Source organism: Macrotis lagotis, chromosome 3 (genome assembly GCF_037893015.1).
Source record: "Macrotis lagotis isolate mMagLag1 chromosome 3, bilby.v1.9.chrom.fasta, whole genome shotgun sequence".
Taxonomy (NCBI): Eukaryota; Metazoa; Chordata; class Mammalia; order Peramelemorphia; family Peramelidae; genus Macrotis; species Macrotis lagotis.
Genome location: NC_133660.1, coordinates 296671161 through 296687970, shown reverse-complemented (window position 1 = coordinate 296687970; position 16810 = coordinate 296671161). Strand labels below are relative to the sequence as shown.

At 32.1% G+C, this 16810-nt stretch overlaps 1 protein-coding gene across 1 annotated transcript; it reads left to right on the top strand.

The window, feature by feature from the left end:
• Nucleotides 1-4541: 4541 nt before the first annotated feature.
• LOC141516842 (olfactory receptor 8K3-like) lies at nt 4542-5660 on the top strand. Its single transcript, XM_074227808.1, has one exon. The coding sequence runs from the start codon at nt 4587-4589 to the stop codon at nt 5544-5546; it is 960 nt and encodes a 319-aa protein (XP_074083909.1). The 5' UTR covers nt 4542-4586; the 3' UTR covers nt 5547-5660.
• The last annotated feature ends 11150 nt before the right edge of the window (nt 5661-16810 follow it).

The window sequence follows — 16810 nt, the reverse complement described above, 5'->3', positions numbered from 1 at the left end:
ATGTTATTTTTGTCTCCTTGGTCTTTGAATGAGCCCAAGAATGTTCAAATCCCTTTTCTAGGAAACCTAAAGACCAATAGTTTTTGAATTTTTATTGTTTTCACTTTGGGTTTTTTTTTTACCCAAATCTGTAGAGATGTTCCTTCATACAATTGCATTTCTTGTTCAAACTTAGAGAGCTGTCTTACATCATAAGAGGATAACCAACTCGAGATGGATCACCTAACTGATCAGAGGCAGAATTAGGGAGAAATGCTTGTTTTATAATCAGGCACATCAGGACTTCTTGACCCTGAATCCATTTCTCTCATCTTTCTCAACTTGCATCATACCTTCAAAGGGAAATAAGTAATAAGGATCATCTCTTGATTAACCTCAACTAATAATAGAGTACTATATCCTAGAAAATTTAATAATTTCCTTTGTCTTGGGTAAAGATGTCCATGGTTAAGAGAACTTTGATTCTCAATTTCATTTTGCCTGGAAAATTGTCACAAATGGTATTACTTTCTTTGAGTTAAACTAGGGTGGTACATGTTCAAACAGTTCTAAAACAATTAAGATATGATCAGATAGGGATTTCCAACCTACAAGAGTTGCTCACATTTATCCAGTAACAGTCCTTTGGAATCAATATTTAAGTTTATCCATTTGAGCAATTTTAGAACTCTGAGAGGTTACACAAAAGAATACCAGCTAGCAATGAAAACGCTGAGCTTTTATTAAATCACTTTTTAATCTATGTTCGCAAGCTTAACATAATCAGAAAAATAAGTTATGTAATGTTCCCTATGTTAAATTTAGAAATAACAGAAATGTCTACTTGGAAAGGATCATGAAAGAAATACTGACCAATTGGTCCCTAAATTTCCCATTGTATCCTCAAGTTTGAAGGTGTCTAATGAAAGAGAACACACTCATAAATTCTTAGACATAATGCTGTGCCTGGACATGAAATTAGTAATGCAATGGGAAATGTTTAATAACTGTGAAAAAATATAAAGGGAATATTCTTTTAAGTTTACATTGTTATGTTCTCCATTTCTTTCACTAGTCTAAACAATACGTGGAACATTTATACTTGCTGATTTCCAAAGTCTTAAGTGCTTGCATTTAAAATGTACATGTTGAATAAAGCAGCTTGAGGTAGTTTTTGCAGGTCCCTGGATAAAATCTGCCTCTCATGATTGGATCAGAGTTGGGTTCACTGGGACTAAGCAGAATAGATCAAATCCCTCAAAATTAGGTCTCTGATGGAATTTGAATTTACCATTTTTAAATTTCATTTTTGCTCTGAATTCACTATGCCAAAGAACCATTGGAAAAGGTAATCTTTTTTTTAATGTCCTTAGAAAAACCAGTTTTTCTTTTTCAAAGAAAGGCTTAAAAATTCAGTTTTTGAAGTATGCCTGATCCGAACACATTCACCATCACTCTAAATTTTCTCCCTCCTGAGACATTCAAGACATTCAGTGTCCCAATTATATCCTTAAAATGTTTTCTGCCACTCAGTTTTGAATTTTGATTCCAAATTCTACAATCTGCCCCAACTCAGACTGATTTATGTTAGTTTCTATTCTATTCTATCAGACAATACCTCCCAAGGCTCAGAATGTACTAAATGTAAAATGTGTCTCACCTAAAGTCCCTACTTGAAGAACTTTAGTAGTACAAGCTCTAATATTCCCCAAACAGATAGATCATTTGAGTTTTCAAGTTGGATTTTTTAAATTGAAATTTCACTTTATTTTTTCAATTACATGCTATGGTAGTTTTTCAACATTCATCCATTTGTAAATTTATATGCTAGATATTTTTCTCTCACTTTTTCTTCCCTTCTCCATCCCCATGGCAGTGAACAGTCTGAAAAAAGTTATATATGTACTTTTCTGTTTAACATATTTACATATTAATCATTTTGTGCAAGAGAAATTAGAACTAAGGGGAAAGAAAACCATGAGAAAGAAAGGAAAACTATAAGAAGTTTTAAAATAATGAACATACTTTGCATTCAGATTCCATGGTTTGTTTTTCCCCCCTCTGGATGTGAATGACATTGTCTATAGCAGGCTTCTCAGGGTTGTCCTTGAGCTCTGAACTGCTGAGAGGAGCTGCATCCATCATGATTAATCATCTCACAATGTTGTTGTTAATGTGGACAGAAAGTAGGTTCTGCCCCTTTCACTCAGCATTAGTTCATTTAATGCCATGTAAGTTAGATTTATATACATATATATATATGTAGTTTTTCTGCCATTTCTTTGTGGTGTTCTTATTTCTAGCTTGATGAGCCAAGCAGAACCAGAAATACATTTTTTTGGAGTTCTCTAAATTTTTGAAGACAGATGTTTTATCCTAACCAATTCCAAGACTCTTTATCTTTAGGTTAATTATTTATACTTCCTTTTTGTAACATTTACATGGTAAATTTTCAAATGTTCTTCCCATCAAAGACATATGTCAGTCTGTTAATATGCTTCCTTAAATATTTTGCTCAAAAATGAAGCAAAGCTTGAAGTTTGATCAGTACAGAGGAGAGTAAGACTCTTGTTCTAATTCTTTCCTAATGTTATACTTTGAGTAATTGTCTAATATTTTACAGACTTTAGGAAGTATTCCCATAATTGTTAGGTACTTTTATCAAGCATAAATTCACTGAAGTTCCCATGTATTTTTCCCTATAGCAATTCTGACAAATAGCAACATGAGAATCAAAATTGTAATTGATTTCCTCAGAAGAGAGGGATTTGTTTAAGGAATTAATATTAAGAGCCTGCTATTGATTGACAAACTCCCTGAGTTTGACTATTGGTAAAGAATTAATGTAATGTTAACCTCCAGAATTTCTCCTAATAAGAGAAACATTAGTCTCACATTAGTCTTATGAAAGAACAAACATAATGATGTTAATGTACATGTTTATTAAAAATTCTCTAAGCTTGCTGGTGTGCTTAGGGGCCTAGGTAGAAAACCAGAGCCCAAAATGGAGCTTCGGAGAGAGATTCTCATGCAATTTGAATATCAGAAGGTAGGATCTGAGAAAAGCTCCTTCAGGCTTGTTCATTAATGAAGCAGCCCTCAACTCCTTAAATTCTTTATCTGTAAACTGTCTGTTTATAACCTTTAATCAATTATTAATTGGAGAATGACTTGTATCTTATATATTGAACTCATTTCTGTATATATATATATATATATATATATATCTTAAAAATTAGTACTTTATCAAAAATACTAGCTGTGAACAGAGTTTCCTAGCTTTCTGGGTCTTTCTAAAATTATTCTTGATTGTAGATACCTAAAATTTTGTCTCACCATGGACATTTGTCACAGAGTTAAAAAGTACTGTAACCCTGGGATCTATTGGATACTCTTAACACTGAAACTAGTGTGCCTTTGGACAGTCCTATGATTATAAAACAGGACAGAGTTGAAGTGAGAGTTTATTAAGCAGTTGCAATATGGGACAAGTAAACATTTCTTTAAGATCACCATAAACAGTCTAAGGACATTTCTGAAGGTTTGTAGTGGTCATAGATGAGATGCAGGGCACTCTGACTGTCACCATCCTCCTTTAAATTACAGTGAGTCACGTTGAATTTTTATTTTAAATGATCTAGTTTTGTCACTTTCTTGAAATTATAATAGGTAGAATTTTTCCTATGACAAATGAAGGATATTGCCAACATGCATTATCTATAAATGATTAGCTGTCTTTTATTAATGAGTGAAAGAAAACATAGCTTTTCTTGATGAGTTAGGGAAAAGGGAAAAGGGGGATAAGAAACTCCCTTCTCAAATCAAGTATTTTTTTTCCTTTTGCAAGACTGATGTTTTTTTTAAAAAAGTATTATTTCATGAATATCCAGGAAAAACAAAGAAAATTTTCAAAATCCCTTTTTCCCTACTGTCTTATCAGGAGATTTTGACTATGATCCACAACATCAAGGGCCTAAGATCATGCCTTTCCCACTTTGATAACACAAGAGGCTTTCTGGTGTCCCTGAATGATCAGGTGTCTAGTGAATTATCTGAGAGGGAAATGTCTGTTTTTATTTATAATATACTTAAATCAACAATCTGTCTTGGGGCAAACTCTGCTTTTCATAGAGCATATCTTGATATTTAGACTAAAAAAATTACATCTCATTTAGAGTTTTTTTTTACCTTCTGTAGGAAGTTAGTTTTGGATTTCACTTAGTTTTTTTCATCAAAAACATACAATTATAAATTTTAGTTGATGTCACTGATGTTATTATGCAAATTCAGAAAAATCATGTTTGATTAGACCTATCACCTTTGTGATACTTAGCTCAAGGTATCTTCTTAAGAATGGATTTCATAAGCATAATTATTTATGTTAATGAAAATGATATGTGTTAAGTATATCAAATTTGTCTACAGGTTAAACTTCATCTGTGGTACAGACACTAAGGAGAGAGGTTATGGGAAGTAAAGAGATCTTTGCTGAATTCTTTGATGTCATATGGAACAGTGAGAGGTATTTCCAAATATTCTACACACAGAATCTCTAATGAAAAGTGAATTCTAGATTCAAAAAGCATATCCCAGATTGCGTTCCCTGGATGGAAGAAATGGATAAATGTAATCAAACTACATCAGTTCAGATAACTGAATTCATTCTCATGGGCATCACCGATCTTCCTGACCTGCAGATCCCCCTCTTTTTTATGTTCTTCATTGTCTATTTGGCTACTGTTCTGGGAAATCTAGGTTTGATGATCTTGACCAAAATTGATTCTCGCCTGAAAACTCCCATGTACTTTTTCCTCAGAAATCTGGCATTTATTGATCTTGGATATTCCACTGCCATTGGCCCAAAAATGTTGGTTAATTTTGTAGTGGAGGAAAATTTCATCTCCTATACTGAATGTGCAACACAGTTAATTACCTTTGTGACATTAATTATAAGTGAACTTTTTATGTTATCAGTGATGGCCTATGACCGCTATGTAGCCATCTGTAATCCCCTGCTTTACAATGTTATCATGTCAGAGAGAATGTGTTGTCTTTTGGTGTCCATCCCTTATCTTTACAGCTCTTTTGTATCACTGCTGGTTGTAATTATGATTTTTAGTTCATCTTTTTGGAAATCTAATGTAATTAGTCATTTCTACTGTGATAGTCTACCCCTCTTAAGTATTTTGTGTAATGATGCAAAGCATATAGAATTAACCATTCTGAGCCTTTGTGCTTTTAATTTAGTTTTCTCCTTGTTGGTTGTTCTTGTTTCCTATGGACTCATTCTGATGGCCATCCTCAGGATGAAATCTGCTGAGGGAAGACGCAAAGCCTTCTCCACCTGTGGCTCCCATCTCACAGTGGTGACTGTGTTCTATGGAACACTATTTTTTATGTACTTACAACCCCAATCTAAACACTCCTTTGAGACAGACAAGATAGCTTCTATCTTTTATACCTTGATCATTCCCTTACTTAATCCTTTGATCTATAGTTTGAGAAATAAGGAGGTGAAAGGAGCCTTGAAAAGAGTCCTAGGAAATGAGTGCAAATGTCTTCTTTAATTTACCCTATAAAACAAGATTCTCTTTAATTATTAGAAGTAAACAAATTTCCTTTTTGTTGTATTCTTAGGCAACTTCTGCTGATGACTCTCTTTTTCAAAGAATAAAACTTTTTTTCCCCCTATTTTCTCCTTAACTAAATAGAGAATTGTTTATCAGCATCTCTAGCTTCAAGGTTAAGGCAAAATCTCCCTACATTGAAAAGTACCAAGGAGAAATTGTAGACAAAACTATCTCTTATTAAAATTCCCATCATTGATATAAAACAATAACCCTAATATGTTTCCTTTGTATAGCCCTCAAAGGAGAATAGTAGCTCCTGAAGAAAACCATTTTATTTTGTTTTTGGATTACTTCAATTGTTAAAGAGTTGCATTCTGTTGTTCTTGCTGTTATTTATTTGTTCCCTTATCCCAACCTAAATTTGCCGTTTTTTTCAAATTTTTCCAATTATACCCATTTCTGACTTCTGGAGGTAATCAGAATAAATCAATTACCTCTTCAGTGGCAAAGTTTTGTATATAATTGAAAGCAAATTTTGTCCCACACGTTCAAATTTAAATCTTTTCTTCTCTTCACTAAGAATTCCTTCAACCAATCTTCATAAAAATCAGTTCATAAATTCATGCATGGTAAGGAAAGAAAATATAGAACTATGTCAAAGTTACAAGGGTTGCTTCAGGAGGCAGATATTTTCCCCTCATTGAAAAGCTTCAAGAAAATGTTTTATGACCATTTTTCATTATATTATTGATAATATTCTTATTCATGAAAGTGTTTTCCTTTTTTTTTTTACTAATTTCCTTCCTTCCTTCCTCTTTCTTTCTTCCTTCCCTTTCTTTCTTTTCCAATTATATGGAAATATAGTTATCTAATCACTATTTATTTTCCCAGTTTCTCCCTCTCACTATTCCTTCCATTTGCTCTAATTTAGTAAGTTTACTGATAGAGATTTTACATGTAAACTTGTGTTACACATTTATCCATTTTAGTCATGCTCTGAAAGAATCAGAAAAAAAATAAAAAACCATGAGAAAGAAAAGTAAAAATCAGTAAACAAAAAACAAAAAGAAAGCAAAATTACTATGTTTTGTTCTGTATTCAGGCTTCATATCTCTTTCACTGAATGTGGATGGCATTTTTCCATGACAAATCTTGTAGAATTGTCCTGGGTTGCTAAGAAAAGCTATGTCTATCATGGTTGATCACCACACAGTGTTACTGTTTGTGTTCAAAATTCTCCTGATTCTTTTCATTTCACTTAGCATCAGTTCATGTAAGTTTTTCCAGACTTATGTTGAAATCTAACTGTTCATAATTTCTTATAGAACAATACTTTCCCATTACATTCACATACACAGTTTGTCCAGTCATTCCATAGTTGATGAACATCTTCTCAATTTTATGCCATCACAAAAAGAGATGCTATAAATATATTTGTACCTATGTGTCTTTTCCCCTTTTTTTGTGATTTCTTTGGAATACAGACCTAATAGTGCTATTGTTGGATCAAAAGATATGTGTAACTTTAATTCCCTTTGGGCATAGTTTCAATTATTATTCAGAGTGGTTGGATAAGTTCACAACTCCATCAATAAAAGCATTAGTATTCCCATTTTCCCACATCCCCTCCAACATTTATTATTTTCCTTTTCTTTCTTATTGGTCAGTCTTACTGGTAGGAGTTGTTTTAATTTTCATTTCTCTAATTAATAGTGAAAGAGAATTTGTTCATATAGCTATAGTTCTTCATTTTAAAATTGCTTTTTCTTATCCTTTGACCATTATCACTTGGGAATGACTTATATTCTTAATAAATTTGACTTTTCCCCCCCTATTTTAGAAATGAGTAATTTATCAGAAACATGGCTGCAAAATTGTTACCCAGCTTTCTGCTTTCCTTCTAATCTTGTTTGCATTGGTTTTGTACAAAAAAACTTTTAAATTTCATAGTGTTCTTTAATTGTCATAAATTCTTCATCTCTCCATTCTTACAGGTAAATATACCCGTGTTATTCTAATTTGATTAAAATATCACCCTTTATACATATACATATATACATATATACATATATACATATATACATATATACATATATACATATATACATATATACATATATACATATATACATATATACATATATACATATATATATATATATATATATATATATATATATATATATATATATATATATCATGTAAACACTTTGACTTGTTTTGGTCTAGCATGTGAGATTTTGATCTAGGCCTAGTTTCTACTATACTGTTTTCCCATTATCCGAGCAGGTTTGTCAAACAGTTATTTCTTATCCTTGAAGCTGGAGTCTTGATTTATTAAATACTAGATTAATATAGGTAATTAGTACCGTTTCTAGTAAATCTAACCTATTCAACTGATCCACCAATCAATATTTTAGTCAATTTTAAATAGTTTTGATAATTGAAACTTTCTAATACAGATATAAATCTAGTACAACTAGGCTACCTTCCTTTGATTTTTTTCATTTCATCCCTTGATAGTCTTGATTTTCTGCTCTTCCAGATAAGTTATGCAATCTTTTCTAGCTCTATAAAACATGTTTTGGTAGTTTCATTGTTATGCCACTGAAGAAGTAAATTAATTTAGGTAGAATTGCTATTTTGATTGTATTGCTTCATCCTTCACATGGAAAGTTGATATTTTTCTGTTTAGATCTGTATTTGTTTGAAAAGTATTTTGTAATTTGCATTTGTCTTGGCAGGTAGAATCCCAAACATTTTATAATTTCTAAAGTTATTTTGGATGGAATTTCTCTGTAGAATGATGATTTTATGTAGGTTTATTTTATATTCTACAACTTTGCTTAAGTTGTTTCAAGTATTTTTATTTGCTTTTCTAGGACTCTCTAATTACACAATCATATCATCTGCCAAAAAGCATAATCCCCCCCCCCATTTCCTATTCTATTGGAAGTATTTTTCTTCATGGTTTGCTAAAAAGGACATGAGATGTAGATGCTGGATATACTAGGGTTTTTTTTTTTAAGACAATGGATATAACATTGTTATTCATTTTTTTCTCTCCCCAAAAGAAATATTTACACCATTGTTTTAAATTGATATTGTTGATTTGTTAGCTAACATCCATTTGTCAGAAAATAATCCTGCTCTATATCCTTCATCAATAGCTCCATAATATACCAATTATTTTGGAAAATGCAAATTTATATATTCTAACACTCTTCCTTTGCTTGGAGTAAAGGCAGGTGCTGTTAATATTCTGGAATTTACTGGAAAACCAATGATCATCATATGAATAGTCATTTCAAATGCCAAAAATCTTGTGGGTAGTAGAAACTGGAATCTAAGGAGGATGCTGTATTCTCTTTTCAGAGAACATTGCCTTCATGGAATAAATGAAGAGATGGAATGAAATCACAATAATCCAGGGGATTGAATTTATTCTTGTGGAACTCACAGACTGTCCAGGGATGAAAGTCCCCCTCTTTCTGGTATTCCTCCTCATCTGTACTGTCACCATGGTGGGGAAGTTGGGCCTGAAAATCTTGGCCATGATTGATTCCCACCTACAAACTCTCATGTACTTTTCCCTCAGGCACCTGGCATCTATTTATCTTGGCTATTCCATTGCCATTGACCAGAAAATACTCTTAAGTTTTGTAGTAGGAAAAACTTGCCATTTCCTACAACTGATATGTAACCCAGATATTTTTCTTTATAATATTCATGACCAATTAAATTTCCATCTTATCACTTATGGCTGTTATGCCAGATATTATCTATTTGACCTTGTGGACTCTTCTACTTTATAGTATCTTTGTGTCATTTCTCATCATAGTTAAGCTTCTAACTTTATTCTTTTGCAAACCTAAGTCAATACACCTTTATTGCGACCCTCTTCCCCTGTTGCCCATTCTCTTCACTGATATATAAGAAATAGTTAATCACTCTTAGCTTTTTGAGTTATAATTTTGCTTTCTTCTTTCTTGATTGTTATCTTCTCCTTCATGCTCATATATGTTGCCATTTTTCAGGTTTGAACTCTGTTGAGACCAGGCACAAAATCTTTTACTAACTGTGATTCCCATGTCACTGTGGTGATTGTATTCTATGGAATTGTTCTTTCCATGTACCTGCAGCCCCAAAGTAGTCATTCATTCCATCAAGACAATATGGCCCCTGTATTTATGCTTTGATTATTTCTATGCTTAAACCTTTGATCTACAGTTGAGGAGCACAGAGGTTAAAAAAAGTGCCCCAAAAAGTTATAGAAAAATAATGCAAATTTATTATTCAGTGTGAAAAAATTATTGTAGTTCATAACAGGAAAGCATACCTTCCTACTCTTCTTTTGGTTAAATTATGCCCAATCATTTCCTTTTTATAAAAAAAAAACATCTTGCTTTTTCCTGCTCAGTTAAAGAATTATTCATATTAATAAGTAACTCATTTAATTGATTTCAATTTTTTTAGTTTTTTTTTTTGTAAGGCAATGGGGTTAAGTGGCTTGTCCATGGCCACACAGCTAGGTAATTAGTAAGTGTCTGAGTCTGGATTTGAACTCAGGTACTCCTGACTCCAGGGTCAGTGCTCTATCCACTGCGCCACCTAGCTGCCCCCTATTGATTTTAATTTTATACTAGTAGTTAGTTTACAGATTATTAATTTTAGGAAGGATCTCAGAGACAATATAGTTCTCCATAATGCTGAATGCAAGTCCCTTCTATTACTTGTACTCAACAAATAACACTCAACCCCTTTTGTGAAACCTTGAGAATAAGAACATTAATAGTTGCTGGAGGAGACCGTTCTACTTTTCCTAGCTTTAAATATTAGGAAGCATTTTCTTGATACAGTACATTTTTCCCTTATTAAGTTCTGTGTTTTGCTCCTAATTCTGCCAGTGGGAAACCAAAAAAAAAAGAAATAAATTTTCTCATCTTTGTGATATGCATAACATCATAGAAAATTCTATCATACCAGTCATTCTTAATCAAGTTCAACATGTTTTGATATTCTGGCCACTGGGTTAAACAGCCAATTTTCAACCAATTTTCAGATGGAATAAGACCTAAGCTAATCCAAATATTCTTCTCTGGTTTTATCTAGATCATCCTTCTTCACAAAATGTGTAGCTTAAAATGAAGTACATTTCTCGTTAAATCATCTCACTGGAACATAGCATCTATTGATATTTGAATCGCTAGTTTTGGAGATCGTGTCTCTCTTCAAGTAAACTAAAATCATGTTGATTTGACTAACTGGTATCTCAAATGTATTGATGATAACAATTTATATAGTGTATTAAATTGTGCAAAACATTTTATGTATGTGATATCAATACTAAAAAAAAAATATGAAGTTGCTGTTATTATTGGTCCTATTTTGAAGATGAGCAAACTAAGGTCAAGAGAAATTAATTTTTTTGTCCATAATCAAATAACTAGTAAATGACTGATGTAGGATTCTAAAGATCTTCCAGAATACAACTCATAATTCAATCTACTTTGCCACCTAGTTGTCCATCATTTTGATGTTGTGGCACATACATATGTCTGGTATTTGTTTCAGAAAACAGTCTTGCTGTTTTAAGTTTAAGATGCAGCTTCATGCTAAACTAGAAAAAGTGAAGATTTTGACCTAAGTTTATGACTTTAATATACCCTATTAATTTTTAATCACAATATTAACTTCCTCTTATTAGACAGAAGAAACTGAAGGCAAACATAGTTAAATGGTGACTTGATTAGATTATAATATCTAAAAAGTGTTGGTATAGAATATGAACATAGTTCTTCCAGTGCCCAACTTGCACATAATGCCAACACTTATTAGATGTTATATCCTAGCCAAGTCACTTATCTTCAGTTTCTTCATTATAAAATGAGACAATAACAGCATCCAAAAAAGAGGTTTTTATGGATGAAAAATGTGACATAAGATTTGAGAAACAATAGTACAATTTTATATTTTTATAGATTAAAACAATAAGACTGTTGGAATTCTGTCTGTTTCTTTGTATCTTTGACTGTTTCTCTCTCTCTCTCTCTCTCTCTCTCTCTCTCTCTCTCTCTCTCTGTCTCTCTGTCTTTCTGTCTCTGTTTCTCAATTTATCTCTCTATACCTGTCTCTTTCTCTCTGTTTCTCTGTCTCTTTCTTTCAGTATGTGAAGGGAAACAAAGTTGAAGTCAGAAAGACAAAAAGAAAAAAAGAGGAAAATGAAAAAAAGAGGTAGAGTTCTTTCTAAAGCTAACCATTCTGCATGAACTTGTGTTTCCTTCATTGATAGAGGAAGTGGGGAAGATTTTTATTCTCAGTTAATAAAAACTATTTGTAGTTTAGACTGAGTGGGAATATGGGAAATAAAGAGAAAAGTGTGCTTTTCAGTGACCTTGTGATGAGGTGTGAAATTGGATTGGAATAAACTGTCATGGATTTTTTTTTTATCTTTAATCATCTTCCTTTTTACTTGGGAACTACAGTCCCTTCTCAATCCTCCATACATTGTTTCCCTTGGGAAAGATGAGAAAATTAATTTAACTATTAATTCTCAGTCATTAAAAACAGTAATCTCCTATAATTCCCTAAATGATTCCCTTGGCTAGAATTCACTTTTGAAGTGTTCCATAATTGACATTGTACCCCTAGGGTTCACTATAGTTATTAACCCCCTTCACTCTTGTCATTGAAGAATATTTTTTTGATTTATCTAATTTTTCCTTACAACCCAAGGAAGATACTATTTATAGGCCAGTATTTGAATATTTGCTCAAGACTTATCAAAGACAAAATCCAAAATACATGAGCAATAAGAGGATAGAAAATTCTGTAAAACTTTATAAGACATGTTTTAGTACCAAACTCGAATATCATAACTATATTTAATATCACATTCAAGGATCATAAGTGTCCTGGGAGTTAAATTTTACCTCTTTTTCATAGCTTGGTTAAATGCATTGATGGATAAATCTACCACACCAAGATAAATCATATCTCTCATAATCATGTATTCATATCTACACCTGTTCTTCCATTAGATCCCCAAAACTGTGTGTCATATTTGCAGATAATTGATTTAAGACTAAAAGAGGTTGTATATTTTGTTCATCATTATATGGCTGATATGGGTACCAAGAAATATTTGAATGTAACCCTTTTGACTAAAATTTCAGAATGTTATCTTCCATGCTACAACTACTTTTGGATAGGAATACAACAAACTGGACTAGTAATCTTAAATCTGGACTAGTACCTAAATTGTGCTTCTTTTATGTCTATATGGTAATACAAGACAAAAATGATATATCATATTCAAATCATACATGAGAACTGATTAATAGAGAAATTGGAAAGTTAATACTCTTATTGGGAGTGATTAGAACCTGAATGTCGAATCAAACAAGGGCAAACTAAGAATGTTATTCTAATTATTAGGGAGCCTAGACAGTTTCAGTACAAGTACAGTTTGGGCTCTACCTGGCCTTCCAAATAGTAGTATCCTGAAAACATGTAGTTCTGATTCATGAGGTAATCTTCCTCTTAGTTGCCAGGCATCATCTCAGAAGTTGTGTATCCTATCTCATATCATGACCCTTGGCCTTGCTCCCCAAGTTCTAAAACCATGATCAAATTAGTTCTATTATGGGGCGGCTAGGTGGTGTAGTGGATAGAGCCCTGGCCCTGAAGTTAGGAGTACCTGAGTTCAAATCCAGCCTCAGACACATAATAATTACCTAGCTGTGTGGCCTTGGGCAAGCCACTTTAACCCCATTTACCTTGCAAAAAAAATTAGCTCTATTATTGCTCCTAAATGAATTCTAGTGATGATATTCAACTTTTCAAATTAATGTGCTCTTCTTTGATTACCACTCACAAAAACACACACATGCACACACACACACACACACAAACATGCAAACAGTATTAGAATGTGTGCTATTTAATGATAGATACAATGTTTGTTTTAATTTCTATCCCCATCACTTAGCCAAACACAATTAATATGTTTGATCATTTATTCATTTATTTTCGGAGTTTCTAAAGCATTGGAATTCATAATTGGGTAAAAACCCAGTTTGAGTCAATATTTAGGATTAAAAACTTTGGAAGAAAGGATTTAGAGTATACCATGGGACTTGTCTGGCTAACTCATACCCATGACTACACGTGTATCTTTTATGAGAACCAATTGCTTTTGTGATGTGAGCCCTGAAACTGCAAACCTTAAAATATAAGAATAAATTAAAATGACTTGATCAAGCTCATGGTCATTCTCAGAGTCAACTCTACATCTGAGAGTACTTTTTGTGAATTCGATCACAAAGCTTTCTTTAACTATGTACCCTGCCTCACAGTGTTGCTGGTGTTCTATGGGACACTAACCTTTTACATAACCTTTTACTTGCAACCTAGGTCTATTTATTACGTAGCAAAAATAGATAGACTCTGCATTTACAATCTGCTCATCCCATGACTCAAATCTTTCATCTACAAATTAAAAATGAAAGAAGTTAAAGTTACCTTGAACAAAAGAGCCAAAGAGTAGAGTCAGTGAAATAGATTAGGTACAAAAGAAACAGTAATAACTGCTTTTTATTAGTAGTGAGTATTATTGTTATTATTATTATTATTATTATTACTAGTAGTAGTAGTAGTAGTAGTAGTAATCTATTGTTTTATAAACCCACAGATTTCAGTTTTTGTATAAGAACTTCCTATTTGATAAAAACTGATGTAAAACTGGAGGATAATATGGCAAAAATTAGACAGAGACCATCATCTGCCATGCTATACCAAGATATGATTAAAATGTTTACAAGATTTAGACATAAAAAGTTGTGACAGAAGACTATTAGGAGAAGAAGGAACAGTTTGCCTGTGAGATCTATGGAAAGAAAAGCAATTTATTACCAAAGAAAACATAGAGAATATTATATATTACAAATTGGATAATTTTGATTACATTAAATTGAAAAGTTTTCCACAAACAATGCAACCAATATTAAAAGGAAGTTAGTAAATTGGGAAACAATTTCTTAAAATTACTATTTCTGACTCATTTCTAATATATATATATATATATATAAATATATTATATATACATACATATATATAATATATATTATATATACGTATATATGTATATATAATATATATATATATATATATATATATATATATATATATATATAGAGATATATATATATATATATATATATGGAGAGAGAGAGAGAGAGAGAGAGAGAGAGAGAGAGAATTGGTCCAAATTTTTTTTGAAGTAGAAAAGCTAGAGATTTATTGTTATTTTGTCCTTAATAAATTGTCAAATTGACTATGACACTTTTGCACAACTAAATAACACCATTCACCAGTACAGAAGTTGGTACTTAACCATATTGAGGAACAAGGCAGAAAGAGCAGACATGTGAATATCATTGCTATCTCAGCTTATGCTCTTTGTGCCTTTGTACTGCATATTATTCCCACTGAGGAAAAGTGTTCGAACAAATTAATGGGGCAATATGGCCTCCACAACCTTTTTTTGTAGCAAGCAGTTACAGAAGCACTAGAATTGAACTTCAATATTTCCCTTGATTTTATTGGTCTGCACCCATGTTACTTGAACATATTTCAGTTTTTTAGAAAAAAAAAAACTATAAAACAAACTGATCTAAGAGAATACTGAAACTAGTCAGTCAAATATATGACTAACTTTTAGGTCATATTTGAATTGATCCTAAAGGAACATACTGCCCTTAAACAGTTTGAGGATTAGGCAAATAGGAGTTCTATGGAAGAAAGACTATATAAAGAAAAGACAACTGTTCTTACTGTATAGTTAGAACAGCTCTTGATCTTTCATCTGTAAACTATATTTCTATACTATGCAATATCCATTTCAATTCAAATAAGATTCTTGGTTACCAGGTATAATCCTGGTCCGATTTGGAGGCAACTTTCCTCCAAAATGTCTCTTTTCTGAGCCACTGGAAAGCATAATGTTCAATTAGTCTTATCAAACTACCAAAACACAGAAGCAAATGGTTCACAAATAATTTTTAATTCATTTATTACCTGTGCAAAAGAGTAACTGATAAACCCAAAAGAAAGTTTTATTTTTACATGGTGGTTAAAAGTAATTGAAATATCATAATTTCAGTGAAAGTAACATTTCTTTCTTTCTTTTTCTTTTGCAAGGCAATGGGGTTAAGTGGCTTGCCCAAGGCCACACAGCTAGGTAATTATTAAGTGTTTGAGGCTGGATTTGAACTCAGGTACTCCTAACTCCAAAGCTGGTGCTTTATCCACTGCGCAACCTAGCCACCCCGCAAGTAAGATTTCTAATTACAAATCTTAATTCATGCTAGAATCGCTATAGTAAAGCTGAAAAGCCTTAGGCAAAAGCACTTTCTGGGAATAATATAATGCTTCTTTAGTCTGCACAAAGACTAAAACGTAATTTACAGTTGATCTATGAGTGTTGAGATAATGTTCTCATGTAATTTTCTGTATAATTAAGTGTATACTTAAAGAGCTAAGTAGGATCAGCATTTTTACTATATTTTCAATGAATTTGCCCAAACAGCACTTCTGCTGAGAGATATTTATCAAAATTGCTGTAAGATTCCACACAATTAGGAAAGCATCTGTTTTCATATTGAATTGTTCTCTCATTTTTTGGTTGCAAGTGTCCTGCTCTGTTTTTCTATTGCAATGGATGTTTCACAAAATGCAGTTTCAGATGTGCATACTGTATGTTATACAAATGAAGCAAAAATGTTCATTAAGTGGTATAAATCTTAAAGCACTCTATTAGCAAAGATACATGCCTAAGTCACAAAACACAATATTGTACCACAAATTAAAGCATCAAATAATTTGTTTCTTTTCAATAATTTTTATTCTACTTAAATTACTACCACAGGCTAATGTTTAAAAAGCAAATAAATTGGACAGTTGTAGGACAAAACCTGTTCACCCAACTATAAATGTGATATCTCTTTCCAAAAATCACAATAAATGCAGAGCAAAGAGAAGTATATGATGCATGCAACACCTTTGAGTGAAAAATCATTGATTCCCACTGTTGGAAAAAACAAAACAAAACAAAAACCCACTCTACTCCACCTTAAAATGCATTGCATTGGTTTAGTTTTTAACAGGACAGAAATCCAAGAGTCAAAATGAAATAAAACAGATAAGAATCATCACCAAAAATAAATTATTTTTTTCAAGATACAGAAATGTTGCTATGATGA

Excerpts from the sequence above, each read along its gene's own strand:
- LOC141516842 (XM_074227808.1), top strand. The coding sequence starts at position 4,587 with ATGGAAGAAATGGATAAATGTAATCAAACTACATCAGTTCAGATAACT.